Source organism: Podarcis liolepis (assembly GCF_965112155.1).
Source record: "Podarcis liolepis genome assembly, chromosome: 12".
Taxonomy (NCBI): domain Eukaryota; kingdom Metazoa; phylum Chordata; class Lepidosauria; order Squamata; family Lacertidae; genus Podarcis; species Podarcis liolepis.
In genome coordinates, this window is record NC_139563.1 from 26314778 (window position 1) to 26340449 (window position 25672).

At 43.1% G+C, this 25672-nt stretch overlaps 1 protein-coding gene across 4 annotated transcripts in view; it reads left to right on the forward strand.

Annotated features, from left to right (window-relative positions):
- The window catches only part of ZNF804B (zinc finger protein 804B), a 305937-nt gene that overhangs the window by 261632 nt on the left and 18633 nt on the right, over positions 1-25672 (forward strand). For all 4 annotated transcript variants that reach the window (XM_083467607.1, XM_083467608.1, XM_083467605.1 and 1 more), the window contains one exon: positions 15444-15587. In XM_083467607.1, the coding sequence (XP_083323733.1) occupies positions 15444-15587 (144 nt within the window). The remainder of the gene's footprint in view (positions 1-15443; positions 15588-25672) is intronic.

Consider the following 25672-nt stretch of genomic DNA (forward strand, 5'->3'; position numbering starts at 1 on the left):
AACAGAATATCTAAATCTGCTAAAAGCTTGGCACTTTTTATCTGGCATCACACTTACGTAAATGGCAATGGATAGCGATAGGCAATTATGGGGATTCTGACAGAATGTTCTGAATGTCGAAAGAGGACAAGAGGCACTATCTGAAGACATGGGAGAGGCTTCTCACCCAGCTGAATGAGGAAAAAGTCCTCTTAACAATAAGGCTGCTTATATGAATCTCTCCCCCATGTATTCAACAAACACATGATGGGACAACTTGATTTGCACCTACTATGACACTGACATGCCCTCCAGCCCACAGAACCATCCATTCAGCATTAGTGTGCCTACAGATGTGGGGCTCCCACATCTGAACAGCTCAGACCAGCAAGAGTTCCTGCTCATGTGACACACACACCCTCTCACACTCTGCCCCCAATGTGGAGTATGGCTAATAGGCATGCCGTACACACACACACACACACACACACACACACACACACACGGAATGAGTGTGTGGGAGTTGTCAGTACAGAGCTAATGTAGGCCAATAATATAATAATTTCAAGTGGTAATTTTAGCCAGATGGTGACAGTTTGATTGGGGCAGATTTAGGGCTGTGCAAGTGGTGTGCACACACTGGGCACTAAGCCGAGGGGAGGCACAAGAAGGGAGAAAAGGCTGAGCAGGCACACACAGGCCACCTGATGTTTACACTCTTGCCCAGTATGGTGAGACTTACTGATTTCTATTTAAAATATTGTACCTATTTCTAAATTTACATCTAGACATATAAATTAGTGTAAACCTGTGTCCTTATTTGTCCTCTTTTTGGCGATCTATGACCTGTCTGCTTTTGGAGGGCAAGTTGCCCATCATACCTGTTAGCAAGCCCTTGTGATAACGTCAGTTAACTGGAAATAACTAAGGAAAAGCAAAAAGTACTTGAAATTTATCCTGTACTCCTTTCAGAACAGTGGGTCCAAAAAAAACACCCTTTCGGCATTTGGAAGCATTTGATTTATGCTTACCTATCCCTCTCCAGGTTTTGCTGGGCAAAGTGGCCTGCTTTTTTCCCTTGGCCAACTTGAACAGGGCAGAGATCCTGGCAATCAATTTCTAAAGCAAAACTGCACATGCTGTTTTCTAGGTCAGCATACTTTAATGGCTGTGCAGTCTATTAAGCATCCCTTGCAAACCTTGGATTTAACAAATGATTTCTAATTGACTACGTGTTGCAGCAACATTCTAGGAAACTCAGTAACACCGCACATTCCATTGATTCTTCTTATATCAGAAATTAAAATGTCAGAAGCCATTAATTGCATTTTCACCAGAAGGAGCCAAAGCAACAACTAGTGCTCAGTACAAGTGCTTCTGCTACGTGCGCAACTGATATGTTTAGGAAAATGCTAGATCAACCTTTTATCGCAATGACATGCATCCCGGACTAAATTCATATGAATATAACTATTGTATTCCCCCCCCAAGTCCTTATATCATGAAAAATGCCCCTTTCTCATGAAATCCCATGGTTTCTTCAACTAAGCTGAAGGAACCATATAGTCAGATATTTGGTGTCAATGAGATACAGTACAAAGGAGGACAGTTGTTGCCAATAGTGCATTGAGCCTGTTATGTGGCTTTAGTTATCTATAAAAAAATATGTCCTCTCCTCTCCACCAGTCAACTTTGTACCAGTCTCTCAGTGGGATCCACAGATAGAGCTCCCATTGAAAGCAGTGGCTGGCATATTGCAGTGCACCTGTCACCCGAGGAAGGTATGCTTGGAGATTTGCAATATTTATTATAGAGTGGAGCTGATTGTTTTAAAATGAGGGGGTTTTTTGTCGAAATCTATATGTACGACAAATGATTAGGAGTATGGCTCTCTGGGCCAAGAGGTCTCACAGTTAGTGAAGGACCAAAAAGCATCCTGGGAGCATCCCTATGGTGTGTGCAAAGTATTCTACAACAGGGTTGGGGAACCTGTGGTCCTCCAGCAACTCACATCATCCCTGCCATTGCTGGTCAAGTTTGATGGGAGTTGGAGCTCAACAACACTTAGGCGCAGGTTTTCCGCCTCATAACTACAACTTAAAGTACAATACATAAATATTAGAGCCTAATGTGCCTTTTGTCAAAGTGAATTGTTTTATGATTTGGACTTGCTGGAATAATGTGCAGTTTTTTACTGTTCTCAAGTTTAACAACTTAGTAGGGAGAACTATTCCTGACCTCTCGGAACTGTACATGATGTAATAATCACTGTACCTGCCTCAGATCAATAAGCAAGTTTGAAATTATGGTTCCCCACCCCCGCCCCATGGCAGACAAGTATAATTAGGCAATCAGGCAATGGAGGTAGATGTGATTATCTTAAAATGCACATGAGAGCTAATTGGTTGCTATTTTAAACCATCTGTATAGTAGAAAGCAAACTGGGTGTTTGTTTCAGCTGAAGAGGATAGAATTGGAAGGATCAAGTACTGGTGAGCAGAAAGTTCCAGTTGTTTTGTCACAAAAGGACATTTTATTCTTGTTTACTCCCAAACAATTAGATTTTTGTCTTCAGTGGAGTGGAATAAGCTGTAAATATTTAATTGACAGTTTATCATCAGTAAAAGAGGAGAAAGAGACAAATTAGATTTGGGATGATTGCCAGTATGACAAAATCCTTCCCCCCCCCCTCGGCTTTTCCACAAATGTTGCTTATTAGGAATGTAGACACACACACCCTAGCCTTGACTTCTACAAAATGTGTCTATACTTAATTAATGCTATTGCATCCACATTCTAATTTATGCATTTTAATTATACAGAGAGGCTTGTGAATAATTAATGTTATTAAAACAATAGGTCATAAGAGTAAGCTTAAAAACAGCAATCAGTAGGTTTAACAGGGTTTTCTCCCCTAACATAATCTCAGCATAGCTCCGTTAAAAAATAGTTTAACTGTTTCATTAAATGAACGTTATACTTTTATTTAAGGGGCTAATGAATTAACAGCCTTCAGTTGAGGCTACTTGAGGGAGAGCCCATGGCCAGTCGATGGGTAACAGAAGTTTACATCAAGGGCCTTATAGGCATCATGTGAGCAAACAGGCAGAAACAGAAAATGTAGGAAAGGAGGACCCATGTATCCATAGGGCAATTATATGTGTGTTTACTCAAAAGTAAGTCAACCTCTGTTCAGTGTTGATTACTTCCTGATACTGTATAGAATAGTATTAGAAATCCAAAGATGTTGTAGGATCTCAGGCACATTCAGCGGAAAGGTGTTAGGTAATAAATGATGTCATGTAGAGTGGCTGGGGAAACCCAGCCAGATGGGCGGGGTACAAATAATAAATTATTATTATTATTATTATTATTATTATTATTATTATTATTTAACCTAACTGGGACCAGTTATATGGTAGCCCCATAAGAGTTCTTCTCACAAACAGTAGAGATTGCAACCTTTTTGTTTAAGCTGCCATCCCAGTCTACATTATTATTTTTTGTTTATTAATTTTGTCAGTCTCTTTATCTTGCACAGGGCAACCTAAAGTGACTTATAACCAAACAAGCAGACAATTAACCCCACATAGGAACATTAAATCCAAGAGGAAAGAGAAATACATTATACATGATGGAATAGTCCTGATTGGGGGGGGGAGAGAGAGAGAGAGAGAGAGAGAGAGAGAGAGAGAGAGAGAGACTCCTAGAACAGAAAGCTACCATGTCAAAGAGAAGGCTAAACTAAATGCAAATCTTTGGGTGTGGAGATCATGGAAGAAACGGCTGGTCCCTGGGTTGTCACCATATCATAGTTTTCTATACCATCCATGCTAGACCAGACACTTTTAAGAGTTGAGAGGTGAGAATCTGTCAAATGAGACATATTTTTGAGCATGAGAAACCAACTGGCAGAGAAAAATGTGATGTGCTGCTTCAGGGTTACAGTATCATTTGGCTGCATAAACTCCAAGTGCAAAAAACCTGAATGGAGTTCTGGAATTTATGGGTCATTGACGGTGTTTGCAAATGAAGATCTGTAGCAGACAGAAGAAATAGCACAGCATTGCTTATTTATAACCGATTTCTGGATGCCAAGTGCGGGCAAACTAAAGGGTCAAACATGGCTTGGGAGACGGGCTGTGGGAGTGTGTACTTGGAATGGAGTGTGGGAATACAGTCATGGGCAAAAGAAAGTGCACTCTCTTTGAGTTCTGTGGTTTTACATATGAAGACATAATAACAACCATCTGTTCCTTAGCAGGTCTTAAAATTAGGTAAATACAACCTCAGATGAACAACGACACACAACATATTACGGTGTCATGATTTATTTAACAGAAATAAAACCAAAATGGAAAAGCCATGTGTGAAAAACCAAGTACACCTTCAATAGCGTGTGGAACCACCTTTAGCAGCAATAGCATGAAGTACGGTAGTTGTTTTCTGTAGGACTTTTCCCATCTTTCCCATAGTTGTGGGGAAATTTTGGCCCATTCTTTTTTACAATGTTGCTACAGTTCATTGAGGTTTGCTGGCATTTGTTTATGCACAACTCTCTTAAGGTCCCACACGGCATTTCAATTGGGTTGAGGTCTGGATTTTAACTGGGCCATTGCAACACCTTGATTCTGTTCCTTTTCAGTCATTCTGTTGTAGATTTGCTGGTATGCTTGGGATCCTTGTCCTGTTGCTTGTCCCAATTTCAGCCAAGCTTCAGCTGTTGGGCAGATGGCCACACATTTGACTGTAGAATACTTTGGTATACAGTCATACCTCATGTTATGTTTGCTTCATGTTACGTTCTTTCAGGTTACATCCTGCGGTGACCCGGAAGTACCGGAAAGGGTTACTTCCGGGTTTCGCCACTCACACATACGCAATAGCGCTAAATCGTGCTTCACGCATGCGCAATAGCGCTAAATCGCACCGTGCACCTGCTCAGATACGGCGCTTCAGGTTGCACTCTTCTCATGTTGCAAATGGGCCTCTGGAATGGATCCCATTCACAACCAGAGGTACCACTGTTCAGAGGAGTTCATGGTTGACTCAATGAATGCAAGGTTCCCAGGTCTTGTGGCTGCAAAACAAGCCCAAATCATCACCCTTCCACCACTGTGCTTGACTGCGGGTATGAGCTGTTGGTATGTGCTGATTTGCTGTGTTTGGTTTTTGCTAAACGTGGCGCTGTGCATTATGGCCAGACATCTCCACTTTGGTCTCATTTGTCCAAAGGACATTGATCCAGAAGTCTGGTGGTTTGTTCAGAGGCAACTTAGCAAACCAAAGCCATGCTGCCATCTTCTCTTTAGAGAGACGAGGCTTTCTCCTGGAAACCCTTCCAGACACACCATCCTTGTTCAGTCTTCGTACTCTCACAAACTATAACATTTAATATGCTAACTAAGACCTGTAGAGCCTGAGATATACCAACTCTTGGGTTTTTTGCGATTTCTCTGAGCATTGCACAGTCTGGTCTTGGGGTGAATTTGCTCGGACATCCACTCCTGAGAAGATTGGCAACCACCTTGAATGTTTTCCATTTTTGAATAATCTTTCTCAGTGTAGAATGATGGGCTTAAAATTGGTTGGAGATGACCTTAGAACCCTTCCTAGTTTCATGGTCAGCAGCAGTTGCTTCTCTAAGAGCATTGTGTCGTCTTTCTTCCTTGGCATTGTGTTCAAACACACCCGAATGCTCCAGACCAGCAAACTGCTAAAACTTCAACTTTTATAGAGGTGGGCACACTTGCTGATGATCAGTTAAGCAAGGGCATTTGATTAGCCTCTTAATTCCTATGGAAGCAGTAAGGGTGTACTTAGTTTTTCCCACTTGATTTCTCCATCTTGGCTTTATTTCTGTTAAATAAATCATGACACAGTGTAATGTGTCATGTGTCGTTGTTCATCTGAGGTTGTATTTACCTAATTTTAAGACCTGCTAAGGAACAAATGATTGCTATTATGTCCTGATATGTAAAGCTACAGAATTCAAAGAGGGAGCACTCCCCCCCCCCCATGACTGTATGTTGGGAGGAGGGCCTCCATTAAAACAAGAGTCTGCCACTAAGTTGATGCTACATTTACAGTCGTATTTCCTCTGCATGGTGGATGGGCTTTGTGGGAAGAGACACGCCATTTCATATGAGGGAGCCCTGCCCCTAAATGTTTGTCACTTGGGACTTGGTGTTTAGTTCAAGATTTTTAAAATCCCCAAATCTCATTTATTGAGACTCTTATCTATTTTTGACAGATTTAAGATTTGCATTAATATATATATATATATATATATATATATATATATATATATATATATAGTGGTGTTCATCTTTTGCCAGTCAGAATGGTGATCTCAAATGGCTGGGAAACGTCCTCTGAATTTTCCTTGCAGCTATGACATGCCTGTATTTGGTCAGCATTGTAATAGTGGTTAACTTGCAATATCAGACTGGCAAAAGGTATAGCCAAAAAAAAAATATGCTTCTGAGATAGTGTGGTTTTCTTTCATTTGCTTTATTAACTCAGGTGGTGATCCTTGAGTGCATACACACACACACAATTCATTTTGGGAAGATTTTCTTTTTGTCCTTGCCATAATCTCTGGTTTATGTTATACATTAGTTTGTGCCTCAGCACACCTGGCACACCCTCTGCACCCTCCAAAGCTTAGGGTATATACATGGATGCAGTCTTCCCTGCCCCCACTCTTTTTTCCATGGAGTTTACTCCATGATCTCTCATCCAGGTACTGACCAAATCCATATCTTTTTTCATTTTAGCAACATTTGACACATCATGTGACCTCAGGCCATGCCCTGTGCTCAATATACCCCATGCTCAATAATATCCACTGAAACCTCGTAGATATGTGCTATTTCTGACCAGATTGCAGGAAGCCACTTGGTGGTGGCAACATGACTTGAACTCTTTTTAGCTAACCTTTCATCAAAGAGGGTGGATGTGACAGCTATGGTTTGGAATGAAAGAGCATTGAGAGGTCCCCGTTTCAATCTAATAGTTCTTGGCTTTTGAACTCACCTGCTGATAAGTAAGGATAATAAAAAGGGAGACTCCTGAGGAGGTTTCAAGATGGTTGTTCCCGCAAACTCTATCACCTTCACCTCCAGATAGGGTAGCCATGTATCCTACTTGACAGAGGACAACCTTCTATTTGACAGGAGTCCCCCATTTGAAGAGCTGTCCAATCCAAAGCTAGTATAAAAGATGGAATGGGGAAAACAATACAAAGGGAGAGGAGGAGCTATAAAATTTCCCTTCAACATTTAACACCTGGAGGTCACCTGCTCACCTCCCACTATGATGAGATATATTGTATTCAGTGCTTTTCTTCTAGGGGGAAAAAGGTGGTGGTACTGTGTATCTTGAGTACCCCTGGGGGGGGGGAGAACTGATTGTATTTCTGTTTAAATTATAGCAATTATTAGTTGCACCTTTACATACAAAGTTGGCACTGTGTTCTCTTTTGGACAATCTTGGTGTAACACTAAAAGGCTAAGGAATGAATTGGGTTGTGAACCCCACCTCCTTAGCGTTACATCTTGTAAAACTACAAATTGTTGGAGTGTGTCATGTAATGTAATTTGCTGTTGTTTTTGTTTAGTCATTTAGTGGTGTCCGACTCTTCGTGACCCCATGGACCAGAGCACACCAGTCACTCCTGTCTTCCACTGCCTCCAGCATTTTGGTCAAACTCATGCTGGTAGCTTCAAGAACATTGTCCAACCATCTCGTCCTCTGTCGTCCCCTTCTCCTTGTGCCCTCCATCTTTCCCAACATCAGGGTCTTTTCCAAGGAGTCTTCTCTTCTTATGAGGTGCCCAAAGTATTGGAGCCTCAGCTACACAATCTAATGCAGCCTAAATGCAGCCTGATCTATAGTGCATTTGGCCTGCTGTTTTAAACGCCAAGAGCATGTTTGTTCTTTTTGGTTCAAGATGTATTAGAAAAACATAATTGTCCTCCAATTTAGCTCAGCAGCTAACATGTATGAAATGGCAGGCTGTGCGCGGCACGGTGCGTGTGCATTTATCTGTGTTCAGTTGAGACAAGATGCCTCCACCCACACAGTCAGGAATTAACTTCCCCGAGGAAGGTGCTGAACCCTGAATAATGACAACACCGTTGACTCACACTAAAATCATTTCAAACAGACAACCCCCTAACAATGGTAAAAAGGGGGAGGGGAGGAATAAGCATGATGCTTCACCGGAGACAGATACTAAAAAAAATAGGAGCCGTGCCTCGTTGGAGCATATATAGAAAGCAGGAATCGGAAAGAAGCGGCAATGATGGCATTCTGTAAAGGGCATTTTTGTCCCGTTCTCTCTTTAGAGAAATGCATTTGGAACAGAAAGCTGACCGGGTTGCTTTCTGTCAATGAGTAGGAGAGGAGTGGGGTTGGGGGTTTCACACCTGCCCCACTTTGGCTCATAACAGCCTCCACAAGTTGATGCCTAAAAATTGATAGTGATGAGCCTTTGTGGGAAGAACAGTCCACAAGTGGGAAGCCACCATTGAAAAGACCCATTCTCATGTTGCAATCCTTGCAACCTCCCATGAAGGGGGCACACGGAGAAGGGCCTCGGATTATGATCACAGAGTCCAGATCAGTTCATGTCAGGAAAGGCAGTCTTGAAATATTGGGGTCCTGAGCTACATAAGGCTTCTATCGTCTCTGCTGCTGCTCTGTTTTGACTCCGGAAGTTTTAGGTATCCTTGTGTTCAAATAAACATGCCTGTATTTTTTTTGTAAGGGATGCGGGTGGCTCTGTGGGTTAAACCACAGAGCCTAGGGCTTGCCATTCAGAAGGTCGGTGGTTCGAATCCCCGCAACGGGGTGAGCTCCCGTTGCTCGGTCCCTGCTCCTGCCAACCTAGCAGTTCGAAAGCACATCAAAGTGCAATTAGATAAATAGGTACCTCTCTGGTGGGAAGGTAAACGGCATTTCCGTGTGCTGCTCTGGTTCGCCAGAAGTGGCTTAGTCATGCTGGCCACATACGCCAGTTCCCTCAGCCAATAAAGTGAGATGAGCGCCGCAACCCCAGAGTCGGTCACGACTGGACCTAATGGTCAGGGGTCCCTTTACCTTTACCTTATTTTTATTGTATTTTTAATATTTGTTGGAAGCTGCCCAGAGTGGCTGGGGAAACCCATCCAGATGGGCGAGGTATAAATAATAATAATAATAATAATTATTATTATTATTATTATTATTATTATTATTATTATTATTATCTGCTCTGAGAGTTTTGGACTGATATGATTTTTTTAAACTAACAAATACATTCACCCTGACAATCAATGGTTTGGTCACAGATCAGCACAAGGTCATTTTCAATGTAGTTCAAAGCAAGAGATAAGAAGCTCGATCATGACAATTATTGGTCAGTTGATTTAAAATAATTGATAACCTGCCCTTTCTCCATATGGGCAAGGTTCAACAAATAAAATTTTCAAGCTACTCCCGTTGTTTCAATTGGACTTCATCTTGCTGGATTATGCCCCACTAACTTTAAAATTACGTTATTGATTAAATAAGAATGTGCACTTCCTGTGTCTTGCCAGTCTCTCAGTGGCTTATTTATCTTATTTAATCAATTCGTAGCAGAATTGCTATTACTGCAACCCGAGTTGTTCTCCTAATTTTAAGCCTTACGGAGTCCCTAACTTTCTTGTTCCCTCTAGGCATCTTGCCTCACCTTGGCTTTAAAATAGGTTCTCAGCTTTTATAGTACAGCATGGCAGCTGAAAGCTTTGACATGTAAAACACTCATTGGCAAAACTAGCATTCCCTGAGAGGCTTAGCTTATTCCCCCAGCACGTGTACACATTCATACATTTTTGCTTCTCTTAGCTGCACTCTGTGCTGATAAGGGGATTAGTGGCCATAATCATTGTACTGTAACATCCTGTCATTATAATGTTTCTCTTTCTGTGCTCTTGTTCTTTTGCATTGTTGAGTGCTGTTTTAAAGTACAGCTGAAGGAGTAATTAGTCTAGAGGGTAAATGCTGCTTTAATCTGCCCGCAAAGACTGACGTCCAGTAAAAGGCTCGCTTGAATTCCTTTAGATCAACCTGAAGAGCATTTTCATATCACTGCAATGTTTTTTTTCAGAACAGTGAGTGAGTCACCCATCTTACCTTTGAGCCACTCATCAGGCTTAGCGGTTTAGATGCTAACTTCTTACTACAGACCTCCATGGTACTGCCAGAACCCCATGACCCAATATATTTTGCTGCCTAAGGAAAAATAGCTAATGGCATCACCGGTTCCCAAGTCGAGATGCAGATAGGGATAGGTATATGCAATTTTGCCTAATAACACATTTTTGAAAAGGGATTTCCCCTCAAGTAAGACATTTTGCATGTTATTTTCACTAGTATATTCATCTGCATTAACAGTATATGCATTTTGCACGCATTTACTTGCATTGCAAAATTTGGAGAAGTGCACATTTCAGAAGATTGCTATGTTTTGGAAGGCTTGCATTTAAAGGTGAATAGAATCTCATTTCTCTCTCATACTTAGACGTAGATTGCCCAAGACTGGCCAGATTACAGTCAAACTAGCCAGTTTCACTCTGAGACACACCTTTGCGGGTATTTTATTGTTTAATTTTATTGCAGGGCAGCAGTTGAAGAAGGAGCAAAAAGGGTTTTCTTGTGTGTGTGTGTTTCTTTGTGGCTGATTAGCTGTTTTCCCTGTGTAAAGGTCAGAGGGGGCAGGGTTCCTGTTGAGGCAGGGGATTAGCTGTGGGAGGAGCTTATCAGAGTTTGCAGGGCAGTTATACCCATCTTTTAGATTTAGGGGAGCTAGTCTCAAACGTTTGTTGGGGGAGACCTAGGGTTTTTTTGTGGGGGAAGTTATTTGTCCTGTCTTCAAGCTTTTTATGATGGAGGACCTCTGTAGCCACCCCCAACGACACGATCTCAAGATGGAAGGGGAGGGAACAGCTGCAGTCGCCTGCGATTCCTGCGCAATGTTTGCCATCTTGCCAAAGGTTGCAGGCAGCTTTACCTGCAGCAATTGCATGTTGATTGCCCTTTTAAAAGACAAAGTCCAGCAACTGGAGGAACGTGTAGCTACGCTCCAAAGAATTAGAGAGCTGGAGCTCTTCTTGGAAGCAACAGAGCACACCGTCCCCACCAAGGAGGAGACAGGGGACTCCCCTGAGAAGGAGGCTAGTTCATCAACACAGGAGCCAGATATATGGAGAAACGTGACTCAAAGAAGTAGGAGGCCCAGGGTTCACTCTGATTGTTTAGAAATACACAATCGCTTTGAGGTCCTCTCCCCTAGCATGGAAGACGAAGAGCAGACTCCATTTGAGGATCTCTCCCTCATTACAGTCGATCAGGTATATGAAGACGAGCAGCAAAGTCAGTCCTCAGGGAATGTGCGGGCGACCTTGGAACAGACAGCTCATGGAAGAACCCCGACCAAACCCAAGAGGAGGCGTGTAGTGGTGATAGGGGATTCCCTACTGAGGGGAACAGAAGCAGTGATCTGTGGGCCTGACAAGATGTCTCGGGAAGTGTGCTGTCTCCCCGGGGCTAAGATCCAAGATGTAACTGAACGACTGCAAGGAATCATAAAACCCACTGACAAGTACCCCTTCCTCTTGGTTCATGTGGGAACCAATGACACTGCAAGCAATAGCCTCCAGAAGATCAAAAGAGACTACGAGGCTCTCGGCAGGAAATTGAAGCAACTAAATGCACAAATTGTCATCTCGTCTGTCCTCCCAGTTGAACGACGTGGCCCAGGGAGAGAGGGGAAAATAGTGGAAGTGAACAGCTGGCTTCGCAAATGGTGTAAACAGGAACGGTTCGGATTCTTAGATCACGGACTGCAGTTTCTTGAAGATGGACTTCTGGCAAGTGATGGGCTGCACCTCACAACGGTTGGGAGAAATGTTTTTGCCAAAAATCTCAGAAACCTCATCAGGAGGGCTTTAAACTGACTAATGTGGGGGAGGGAGACAGTGCTCCTGAAGGTAGGAGTCTATCAATTAATGAAGATGATCATCCAAATGTCATAGACCAAATGGAGCAAACAGCACGCGGACCTAGTGGTGGGAGGAAAAAATCCTTAAATAAGAGACACGGGGGAATGATTAATGGACTTCAATGTCTGTACACTAATGCGCAAAGCATGGGAAATAAACAAGATGAGCTTGAGCTCTTGGTACAGCAAACTAAATATGACATAATAGGCATCACTGAAACCTGGTGGGATAAGTCCCACGATTGGAATGTAATAATGGGGGGATACAATCTATTTCAGAGAAACAGACCAGACAAGAAAGGAGGAGGAGTGGCGTTATATGTCAGGGATGTGTATACCTGTGAAGAGATCCAAGATTTAGAACCTCAAAGCCAAAGTGAGAGCATTTGGGTCAAAATTAAGGGAGAGAAGAATAACAGAGACCTCATTGTGGGAGTTTACTATAGATCCCCAAGCCAAACGGAGGACATAGATGATGCCTTCCTGGAACAGATGGCCAAGCATGCAAAAGGAAGGGAGATAGTAGTAATGGGGGACTTCAATTACCCGGATATTTGTTGGACGTCAAACTCAGCCAAGAGCACAAGGTCAAACAGATTCCTCACTGGCCTTGCAGACAACTTCATTGTCCAGAAAGTGGGAGAAGCAACAAGAGGAACAGCCATTTTAGATCTGGTCCTAACCAATGTTGATGACCTGGTTAGTGGGGTAGATGTGGATGGATCATTAGGCGCGAGTGATCATGCTCTTCTGAAGTTTACTATACAGCGGAAAGGAGCAGCCAAGCATACTAGGACTCAATTTCTTGACTTTAAGAAAGCCGACTTCATAAAACTTAGGGAAGTGCTGGGTGAGATCCCATGGACAGCAATACTAAAAGGAAAGGGAGTTCATGATGGCTGGGAGTTTGTTAAGAGGGAGATAGTAAAAGCACAACGTCAGGCAATACCAATGAGACGGAAACATGGAAGGTGCCTAAAGAAGCCAGGGTGGCTATCTAAAGAACTTTTAACTGAATTAAGATTAAAAAAGGATGTGTACAAAAAATGGAAAAGGGGGGAAACCACCAAAGAGGAATTCAAACAAATAGCCAGCACGTGTAGACACAAAGTCAGAAAAGCTAAAGCACAGAATGAACTCAGGCTTGCTAGAGAGGTTAAAAGCAACAAAAAAGGCTTTTATGGGTATGTCCGTAGCAAAAGGAAGAACAAAGAAACAGTGGGGTCACTGAGAGTAGAAGATGGTGAAATGCAAACAGGGGACATAGAAAGGGCTGAAATCCTCAATGCCTTCTTTGCCTCAGTCTTCTCCGATAAAGAAAACAATGCCCGACCTGAAGAATTTGGAGAAAATGATTCAGCAAAGGAAACACAGCCCAGAATAACTAAGGAGATAGTACAAGAATATTTGGCTAGTTTAGATGTATTCAAGTCTCCAGGGCCAGATGAACTGCATCCAAGAGTATTAAAAGAACTGGCAGATGTGATCTCAGAACCACTGGCAGTCATCTTTGAGAATTCCTGGAGAACAGGCGAAGTCCCGGCAGACTGGAGGAGGGCAAATGTTGTCCCTATTTTCAAAAAGGGGAAAAGAGAGGACCCAAATAATTACCGCCCAGTCAGTCTGACATCAATAACAGGGAAGATTCTGGAGCAGATCATTAAGCAAAAAGTCTGTGAGCACCTAGAAAGGAATGCTGTGATCACCAATAGTCAGCATGGATTTCTGAAAAATAAGTCATGTCAGACTAACCTGATCTCGTTTTTTGACAGAATTACAAGCCTGGTAGATGAAGGGAACGCAGTGGATGTAGCCTACCTTGATTTCAGCAAGGCATTTGACAAGGTGCCCCATGATATTCTTGTAAAGAAGCTGGTAAAATGTGGTCTTGACTATGCTACCACTCAGTGGATTTGTAACTGGCTGACTGACCGAACCCAAAGGGTGCTCATCAATGGTTCCTCTTCATCCTGGAGAAGAGTGACTAGTGGGGTGCCACAGGGTTCTGTCTTGGGCCCGGTCTTATTCAACATCTTTATCAACGACTTGGATGATGGACTCAAGGGCATCCTGATCAAATTTGCAGATGACACCAAACTGGGAGGGGTGGCTAACACCCCAGAGGACAGGATCACACTTCAAAACGACCTTGACAGATTAGAGAACTGGGCAAAAACAAACAAAATGAATTTTAACAGGGAGAAATGTAAAGTATTGCACTTGGGCAAAAAAAATGAGAGGCACAAATACAAGATGGGGGACACCTGGCTTGAGAGCAGTACATGTGAAAAGGATCTAGGAGTCTTGGTTGACCACAAACTTGACATGAGCCAACAGTGTGACGCGGCAGCTAAAAAAGCCAATGCAATTCTGGGCCTCATCAATAGGAGTATAGCATCTAGATCAAGGGAAGTAATAGTGCCACTGTATTCTGCTCTGGTCAGACCTCACCTGGAGTACTGTGTCCAGTTCTGGGCACCACAATTCAAGAAGGACACTGACAAACTGGAACGTGTCCAGAGGAGGGCAACCAAAATGGTCAAAGGCCTGGAAACGATGCCTTATGAGGAACGGCTAAGGGAGCTGGGCATGTTTAGCCTGGAGAAGAGGAGGTTAAGGGGTGATATGATAGCCATGTTCAAATATATAAAAGGATGTCACATAGAGGAGGGAGAAAGGTTGTTTTCTGCTGCTCCAGAGAAGCGGACACGGAGCAATGGATCCAAACTACAAGAAAGAAGATTCCACCTAAACATTAGGAAGAACTTCCTGACAGTAAGAGCTGTTCGACAGTGGAATTTGCTGCCAAGGAGTGTGGTGGAGTCTCCTACTTTGGAGGTCTTTAAGCAGAGGCTTGACAACCATATGTCAGGAGTGCTCTGATGGTGTTTCCTGCTTGGCAGGGGGTTGGACTCGATGGCCCTTGTGGTCTCTTCCAACTCTATGATTCTATGATTCTATGATTCTATGATTCTATGATTCTAATTATGTGCAGGACCACTTCCAATTTTGCATTGTGACTGCAGTGTGCATGGAAGCATTGGTTTAATCTTTCCCTCCCCAGCTGTGATCCTGACCACAAGATTGTGCTCCATACCACAAGTAGGGTTGGAAAATAAGCTACCGTTGTTGTTTTGATATCTTGCCTCTGCTTGCACTGTGGCAGGTGGGGTGTATCTGTAATTTCAACAAAGAAAAGACTCAGGCCTGCTTCCAAACCATGTGATTTGGTTCCATTTTTTGAATGAATACCCCACCAGCACTTCTCCCTGGGAGTAAAAATATGTCACTCAAAATCAACTGCCTGAGACAGCTGCCTCACTCTGCCTAATGATAGGGCTGGGAAGTACATGGGACTTTGTGGTGAAAAACTGGCAATAACCAAACTGGCAATTGGATATAACCAAATATTTTTCCTCTCCCTCTGCCCTTCTAGGATTCTGCTGAAAAGGAGAAGGCAGCGGCAAGGGCTCTAGAGGATGTGAAGGCCAACTTCTACTGTGAATTATGTGACAAGCAGTACCATAAACACCACGAATTTGACAACCACATCAATTCCTATGATCATGCTCACAAGCAGGTAAGCCTAAAAAGTCGTTCAAGATATAGCCATGTAAAATAGGTATAGGTATAGAATCATAGAATTGTAGAGTTGGTAGCTTCTTTTTAATTTGCTGTGTCATATTCCTGTGGTGATATGCTCTCTTACATGACATGACAAGTTGCACCAATTCACATGACTAGTTGAACCACTTGATATCAAGTAATAGTATTTTTGGGGGGGATGAGCCAGCCTACCATGTAATATTCACAAGTATTACAACATGGGGTTGGTTTCAGTGTCAAATTGTTTCTATGTTTCATGTGTGCATTTGTGTATTTTTTAATTGTTTTTATTTTTTAAAAAAATATTGGGTTACAAAAGTACATACAGCGTCTCTGCTTTCAGTTCACAGAATTTGACCTACAGATCAGTCATGTTTGATTGGATACATTAATATTATAGACAGTATAAAGTTGGGGGAGAAGAGAGAAGGAGGGTAGTAAACTTTAATTCTTCTACATCAGACATAGACAAACTCTGGCCACTGGTCCTATTAGCTAGGGATGATGGGAATTGTAGTTCCTAAACATCTGGAGGGCCAGAGTTTGCCTATGCCTGTTCTACATAGTGTATGCGTAAGGTTTTTGTGTCAGCATCATGGGGGCAGGGGTCCATTTGTATTGATTTATTAGTTTTTGTTGGCAGTGAGAGAGATTGGTTGGGCATGGCTTGGTTGCTTTTAGTTGACTGCAGTGAGTTTTGTTTGCGTGTACGAGGGAAAGGGGAGTTGTTCGGTCCACTTAGCCATATTGATTCATACGTTGTTGGTGGGTTCCAGTTGTTGTCTTGTTGAGCTGTGTATGTAACTATTACATAATGTGATATACTTATGTAATCAGGCAGATGACCAATGTCTTAAGACACTGTCACCCTTAAGAAAACATGGCTGATTGAGGGTCAGTTCCATACCATGGTCCCAATGAAAATCCCCACTTGTGCTGCTCTGCACCCTGGGATGGATGTTTCTGTTGGTGCCAATGGATGCTTCATTCCTGGGTCGAATAGTTGGGGACTGGTAAGCATGACCTTTATTGCAACAAGAGCATGAACTAGAATAGCCACATGAAGGGACTGTCAGAATCAGGGCTGTGATACAGAGGGAGGGAGTTAACCACACAGAGACACACTGCAACTCCATCCCATGCTGTCATTCACACTAGTAGCGAAGTTTCTTTTTTTCTTTTTTAGAAAAAAGAAGAGGGGGGGACAGAGAAAAACAATAATGAAATAACAATAACATGTAATTAAGGTTACAGAACTATGTAGTATATATGTAGGTAGATAAACTTATTATTTCCCCTAAGTATACATCAGTTCATGAGTCACTATGGTTTCGATAAATATGTTCCAAATATTATTAAATTTGTCCATACATCACCCTCATCCGAAAGTGATCTGTTCATAGGTTGCAAGAGTTGTCATGTTGTCTATCCATTTATCGGGGAGGGGAGCATATTTTTATGCTTCCAATATAGATTTATTTTGATAGTAGGGAAGTTTCCTTCCCAGGGCTAATAGCAGTTGGGCATTGTGGGATTTTCCATCAAGACCTCAGGAGGCAGGGATGGGTTATATCCCCACTCCTCGTGTGCTGAAGTCCTGATCCAGTAGCTCCCTGCTATTTATTTTTAAAAGCAGAAAAATGGACATATTAATTGCAATCACACAATTAGAATCACATCTGGTTTTCCTAGTAAGATTCAGGCGGGGAGCCGAATGCTTCAAGAGACATTCGCATACATCACAGAGGGGAAGGGATGACTCCACTTCTCCCCTACAAAGTCAAATACAACCCATAAGCTATACATGGCAGACTACTGAAAAGTTTGCCGAACATTAATGTTCTTGTGCCTGCCTTTGAGGGGTACAGATCTGCTTTACTTGTCGCTGGCCTATTATGGATGCAGTTCAAAGAACTTTGGATCAGGCTATTAATTTCAATTCCGAACAGGGAGTAGTTGAACTCCAAAGGAATCTTCTTTTGCATTCTCTTGACTAGCGTTTTCTCTTTCCTCCTTAATATCCTGCTCATCGCCTTACTCAACAGCAAATCAGCTTCTGATTACAGGTTCCAATGCTCATGAGGGACAGTGTTGTTGATGAAAGTCGTGAATTTCACGAGTGTAATCAAGGCCACAATTTTGGCCCATTGTTTCCTCAGACAAAACTGGGTTAATCATGAATTCTTTTTATATATATATATTATTAAAAAAAAATCAGCTAGTGCTGTTCTCCACACCACTCAATTAGTCTATAAAAGGCTGGTAATGATATAAAACAAAAATGGTTTCAGATCCAAAACATGTGAAGTTAATCCTATAATCCCTCTTCCCTATACAAAAGGATTTATTTGCAGCTTCAGTTGCTTTTTCTACTTGTCAGAATTTTCTGGGCTCAGATCGATCCATTCTAAGCATCATCATCCCTTTCTTTCTCTCTCTCCCTCCCCCCCCCTCCATATCCCTCATGTTTCTCAGCCTTGGTGATTTATGCAAAACAGAAAATGGAATGTTGATGCATCAAGTCAGTTTGTCTTGGCTGCTCTCCATCATAAAAGATCATGGTTAAAAGCAATAAAACTCTTTTTAATTTTAAAACTAGATTTAGTGCTCTGGGGGGGAGGGGGGAAGACAGATTGGCAATGGAAGGAACAAATGGCCTATATTTTATAAAACAAGCTAAACTTCATAGAGAAATGACAGCACATGCTTCTCAGCGCTGCCCTACTAGGTATGCTAATGTCCCCGATTAGTGCACCCGTAAGGGTGAGAAAATGCGCATCAAAAAATGGCAGGTTTGCACTGTGATTCTATAAACACTTACCTGGAAATAAGTGTCACTGAATTCAATAGAATTTACCACAAGGTAGACAGGCTAGTTAATTATTATTATTATTATTATTATTATTATTATTTATTATTTATACCCCGCCCATCTGGCTGGGCTTCCCCAGCCTCTCTGGGCAGCTTCCAACAAAATATTAAAATACAGTAATGCATCAAACATTAAAAGCTTCCCTAAACAGGGCTGCTTTCAGATGTCTTCTAAAAGTCTGGTGGTTGTTTTTCTCTTTGACACCTGATGGGAGGGCATTCCACAGGGCCGGTGCCACTACCGAGAAGGCACTCTGCCTGGTTCCCTGTAACTTGGCTTCTCGCAGTGAGGGAACTGCCAGAAGGCCCTCGGCGCTGGACCTCAGTGTCTGGGTAGAACGATGGGGGTGGAGATGCTCCTTCAGTTGTTAAAATTGCTAATTATTTTATGATGGTGGTGATGATGATGATTAGCTAGCAATGAGTCAGATTCTGTTTCCAAGCTTTCATATTTCCCTGGTCAGTGGTTGTTTTTGTTTTGTTTTCTTTTTAAAAAAAAACAACAACATTGGCTTTTAAATAAACATCTCTCACATATCCACAGAAATGGATCTAGCTTTCCTACCATGCAAAGTTCCACTGCATCAACCACCACCCAGGAAATCATATGACGGCGGTGCTCTGAACTTCATTCTGTATGATACTGTAGTTGGTTCAGATTCAAGGCCAGAAGCCAGCAGCAACTCCCCTGCTCACACATTTTCTACTATAAATTCTGCAGCAAGGTGTTGCTGGACTACAGCTCCTTTCATCCTGGCCCATTGGTCCTGCTGGCTAGGGTTGATTGGACTCCAGCTCCAGTAACATCTGGCAGGGTCACCACAATGGCCACCCTATTAGGCCAGGGGTCAGCAACCTTTCTGGGCTCTGTGAGCACATTTGCAAATTGAAGGAACTGTTGTGGACGCATGGAGGGTTTTTGATGGGGGCGGGCTCCCTCCCCAACTGTACCTCCTCACCCCCTAAAAAAACTCTCCTACACCAAAACTAGGTCCCCCTTTTGAGGTGGGGACAGCTGGTGAATTTGAGAGTCCGAAGAGGGATCTCTGGAACATTTCCACCTTGGTTTTCAAACAGCTTAGTTCTTGAACGTTTTGGCTCCCGAACGCCGTAAACCCAGAAGTGACTGCTCCGGTTTGCGAACTATTTTTGGAAGCTGAAAGTCCGATGGGGCTTCCACAGCTGCTGGCTGGCTGAAGGAGCTTCCTGCAGCCAATCAGAAGCCACACTTTGGTTTCTGAACGTTTTGGAAGTCGAAAGGACTTTCCGGAACAGATTCCGTTCGACTTCCAAGGTACAACTGTATTGCTAAATGCAATGCCACACAACATTACATGTTTGCTTGCTATTCCTTTCCTAAATTGCAGATGAAAAGAGCTTGCTATTTACAAGTGTGATAGGTGAGCTGGTTCCCCACAAAAGGCACTCTGTTGCCTGGGGCCTGTGCCGGAATTGCAGGCCCAGATGCAGAGCTTGCAATTTAGCTGATGTGTTTTAACTATGAAATGTCAGCCTACCCTTGATATATGTCACCAACACACCCAAATGAATTCCAGTTAATGAATTAATATGTAAGACATGTCGAAAAGCTTGAATGAGTCTCCAGAAAGATAGAGCCTGGCTACTTAATGAAACTTAAAATCAACGCTGTTCGATACAAACAGAGCAGCTGTTTGTACAACATGCCTAGTTGCATATGAGGGCAATACTGAATCCTAATTACCCTAAAGTTTGTGCTAATATTTTTCCATAAAGGGATGCAGGGATTTAAACGATGAAGGTAAATGGTCTCTGGTGGACAGAGGCAGATTTTAATGTTTCGCTTACATATCTGCATCAAACAAATTTATTTATGCACCCTTCCCAGCCCTTATCTTTCTATGTGAATGTCTTTTGGACAAGTTATCTAAATCTACACAAAGATAAGTCAAAAGAAAGACTTATTCATTCATTTTTTCAGTTAATTCCCCACCAGGTCCCAAGGAAGGGTACAACAATGTAATTTTTAGTTCAATTTAAAATTCTGTGTTAAAACAGTTAAAACAAATTACAGTCACAGAAATAGGGTGGGCCCTGAAAACACATACTTGGTCAAAGGCCAGAGTAAGGATGTGTATCTCCACCATGTGGTGGAAACGATACAATGAAGGTGTCAGGTGCAACTCTGTGAGGAGGAAATTCCACAACCGAGGAGCTGCCACGGAGAATGCCGACTCCCAGGCCACCCCCAAACTTCTGAGAGGTCTGAAGGCAAGGAGATGACCTCTCTGCTATTTGAGGCCTAACTCATTTAGGAGTTTAAATAATAATGTGAGCACCTTGAATAGGTCCTGGAAATGAACCAGCTACCACTGCAGCTGTTTTACACCAGTGTGGTGTAGTGGTTAAGAGCGGTGGACTTATAATCTGGTGAACTGGGTTCGATGCCCCGCTCCTCCACATGCAGCTGCTGGGTGACCTTAGGTCACACTTCTCTGAAGTCTCTCAGCCTCACTCACCTCACAGAGTGTTTGTTGTGGGGGAGGAAGGGAAAGGAGAAGGTTAGCTGCTTTGAGACTCCTTCGGGTAGTGATAAAGCAGGATATCAAATCCAAACTCTTCCTCTTCTTCTTCTTTTAAAATGGGGGTTGCATGAGTTCTGAAGTGAACCCCAACCAGTAATCTGGCTGCTGCATTTTGGACTTGTTGAAGTTCCGAGGTCACCTTCAAGGGTACCCCAACATAGACTGCACTGTAATAATAATCCAATTTGGAAGTTACCACAACATGGACTACCATCTCCTTCCACAAGGGGCAACTAATGGTATAAAATTGTTCATAGTGGCATTTTATATATTCATTTTATTTTATTTGTTTATTGTTAAATGGCATACCAATTTTCCTTTTAAAAATACTAAAAGCGGCTCGCAACATGCAGGGATGGAGGGGAGGCGGGACTAAAAACATTTGTGCAATAACTACAGTAACAACAAAAAAAACACAGACATTGGTCATGTTAATGGTCTGGAAATGTCTGGGCAAGCAGCCAGTTCTTCATCTCCCTGATCACCATTAGGAATGCATTCTGTAGGCGGAGGTGGATTTAGGGCAGTACGACCAGTTCCCTCACACTGGGTGCCAAGCTGAGGAGGGCACTGCAAGCCATCTCAAATATGATATACTGCATCTGCAGAACAGAAAGTGAAAAGTGGGGGAATGACAAATTTGGGCTCGCATAGAGCGCCGCTGAAATTTGAATGGCCAAAGTCCACCCCTGCTGTAAGGTGGGTGGGTGCAACTGCTGAAATGACCTTTTCCTGGACCCCAGCTAACCAAACTTCTGTATGCCATGATGCCATCAGGAAGGGGCCCATCCAGAGACCACAGTGAACATTTTCTACATTTTGAAAATGTGCAGTGATGAGAAGGTCTAATAGCCCTATGACATCTCTGAAATGAATTCTATATATTATGCTCCTTACTCCAATTTCATCTGGAAATGGAAATCAATGTTATATATGCTTTTCTAATGCAACATGTTCATTTCTAGAGTATTAATTTATGGCAGAGTTCTTCCAAGATACTTAACTTGCACATTACTGCAATCACATTTATGAAATCAGTGCTTGGATAGCAGAAATAGAATTATCAAATGCCACTGAACACAGTCTAGTGACTTGTTATGACTTGAGGCAGCACATTCCCATTTTAAATGTCAGTTTATACAAGTCTTTATTTTAAACCCACAAATCTATGCCATTAGATGGGCCTTATTAAGAACCAACACACCTGATTCAATGTGATTGCTTTGTTACTTTTCTCATTATGCAAATAAATTAGCAGGCGTCATCCCCGAAAACTGCATGTTGTTTAGAATAATGAGATTGCTTTCATTATCGGAACTTCAGAAATATCTAGCGAGAAGTGGGAAGCTACTGTTAAATGCAACGTCTAGATAAGTTCCATTGTTAAATGTTAGATGCTGTAGAATTACATTCGCTACTTTTTTAGACCAAATGCTAATTAACATGTAAATTAGCAGTTTAGCCCTCTTTAAAACCCAGGGGACAGTTAATTTCCTTGCTGATTGTCGTCCGCTGACTTTACAGCAATTTGAAGTATTACATTATACGAGGAACTACAGAATTCTGTTATCAAATTCTAGAATCTCAAGCTAGCCTTGCGTGTCAGAGGAAGAGTTCAATATTAATAATTGTGCTATCATCTTTTTTCTATTTTTCTCTATGGTTGCACAGTTTTGAATAATGAAATCTCTTATGTATCATGGAAGGATTTTTTTTTTTAAAATCCATTGTAGGCAAGTAGATACTGATACAAAAGAAGCATCTTAACAATGCAGGCCTATGTATGTCTACTCAGAAGTAACTCCCATGGAGTTCAGTGGGACTTAGTTCCAGGTAAGTGAGTGTGGAATTGCAGCCTTGGGGCTATATTTTATGTACACACGCATGGGAGTAAGGTCCATTGAATCCCGTGGAATTAGGGATTGTTTTCTGTTCTGCTCTATATTCAGCACGTGCAGCGATGTTTCTGCTCTGCTGCACTCTTGACCCACCTTCAACACAAACATGCACTTAGGGACCCATTTTATTTCCCTTTTTACCATATACCATATTTTTCACCCTATAGGACGCACTTTTTCCTCTCCAAAAATGAAGGGGAAATCTGGGTGCGTCCTATGGGGCGAATGCAGGCTTTCGCTGAAGCTTGGAGAGCGAGAGGGGTCGGTGCGCACCGACCCCTCTCGCCCTCCAGGCTTCAGGAAGACATCCGCAGCCTAGGCAGCCCTGTGGGAGGTCCCGCAGGGCTGTCTAGGCTGCGGATAGCAGCCTGCTTCCCGGAGCGTCGGGCGCCCTGAAAGCAGAGCGCCCGGCGCTTCGGGAACACATCCGCAGCCTAGGCAGCCCTGCGGGAGGTCCCGCAGGGATGTCTAGGCTGCGGATAGCAGCCTGCTTCCCGGAGCGCCGGGCGCCCTGAAAGCAGAGCGCCCGGCGCTTCGGGAACACATCCGTAGCGTGGGGAGCCCTGCAGGAGTTCCCCGCAGGCCTCCCCACGCTGCGGATAGCAGCCTGTTGCCTGGCGGGCGGGGCGCACTGAAGCAGAGCACCCCGCGCGCCGGGTAGACATCCGCAGCGTGGGCAGCCCTGCAGGAGTTCCCCGCAGGGCTCCCCACGCTGCGGATAGCAGCCTGCTGCCCGGCGGGCGGGGCGCCCTGAAGCAGAGCGCCCCGCGTGCCGGGCAGACATGGGCCAGCCCCACAAGCTCGGGGGACTGCAGGGAGGCGCAGCGCCGTCATCCCGCTGTTCCTCGACCTGGTTCGGTTTTCCCGACCTGCTTTTGGGGGGGAAATAAAGGGAAATTTTTTTCCTTTATTTCCCCCCCCAAAAAATAGGTCCGTCCTATGGGACGAAAAATACGGTATTTGTATGGTGGTGGTGCTGTGGTTGTGACCCACCTTATAATGGGCCACAACCCAGTATGGTTCCCAGAACACAGCCCAAAAGCTGGCCGCTCACTTCCTCTAGCTAGTCTAGCCTAGTCAGGATCAGTGCATCAGTGCACGTTTCCAGCACATATTAGAGTGTGATTTATATATTTTAGCTAATTTGCTAGGAGTTAAATACCAATGGTACATCATTTTCATATAAATTTCTTTCAAAGTATAATATGCTGTAAATTTAAGATTTGTAATCCCACAGAGCTAACTCAATATTATAACCAAAATCCCTCGCCCAGTGTATAAGCACTGATTTGACTGGTTCATGTTTTGTTTGCCAATTGAAGTTTATACATTTTAGAAATTACAGTAATTTATTTTTATTTTCCAACAATTCTTTTTCGAATTGGGAGATTTTAGGTGAAAAACCTTTCTTTTTATTCAAGCTAAATACTTCATTAAGATGATGATATTGCAGCCAATCAGTTATTAGTCCTCTTATTTCTTCAAACCTCCTTCATTTTAAATCTTGATCTACCTCTCATAATAGTTCTTTATAAGTTACCCAGTTGTTTCTCATATTTATTTTTTCCACCGATATTGCTTCAAGTGGAGAGAGCCACCACTGTCTTTTGTTCTAATAAATTTTCATATTTATCCCACAATCAACACTTTCTGGACAGACTTAGGTCCAGACATTAAAACTAACCCTGACCCCACTAACAACAACAACAACAACAGGGGTTCCCCCCCCCCAGCCACTTTGGGTGGCTTCCAACAGAGATTAAAAATACATTAAACCATCAATCATTAAAAGCTTCCCTAAACAGGGCTGCCTTCAGATGTCTTCTAAACGTCATGTGTCTCTTTGACATCTGATGCTAGAGCGTTCCACAGGGAGGGCGCCACTGTCAGGAGCTCGCCCTACACTAAAGTAGGATGCTGGCAGACACACATGCCCGACTGGCATGTTCTCTCCCTCCTGGTCGATTGTTCGGGAGCTTCAAAAGCTTTCTACAGCCCGAACATCACAGCGACCAATGCCAACAGACATCGGCACACTTAGGGATCTGCAGATTATTCACAGCTTGTGTAACAGACCTCAGCAACTCAGCATTTTGGCTAATCTACTTTATTTACATATAAACACATACGGAGCACTGTAACATGGCTCCCTCTCTCTCTAGCATCAGACAGCAAAGAGAAAAAGAACAAAGGACAATAGTCCCACTTCACAGAACACAGTAACACAAACATCCTGTCTCCGTCACTTCCCACTCTGTGGAGTCAAAACATACACCGTCATGTGATAGACAAAAATCCCATGACTGTAATCATGGAGCAGGAATTCTAACATCCTCCCCCAATTCATGCACTGTGTTGCAGTCATCAGTGTAACTGCAACAACCATACAGATATCATACACACAGTATACCCCTGTATCACCCATTCCACCCTTGAAACTACCTGCAACTGGAATGGCCTTGGGCCTTACCATCCTGCACTTCTGACTAGTCTTGGCGTCATAGCTCTTCTGACTATCAGGAAGTCTCACACTTGGCTTTGTTGGGACTCGAACTCTAGCCTCGTTCCTCTCTGAGGAATCAGTGTTGGCACACACGGCCTCTGGACGTGGTCCAGCTTCCTTCTCCAAGGAAACAGTGTCTACCCTTACAGCCTTTGGGCGTGGTTTCCCGACCCTTGGGGACAATCGCTTTACCCCTTTTAAGACTCCGGGTTCCAAGACCTGT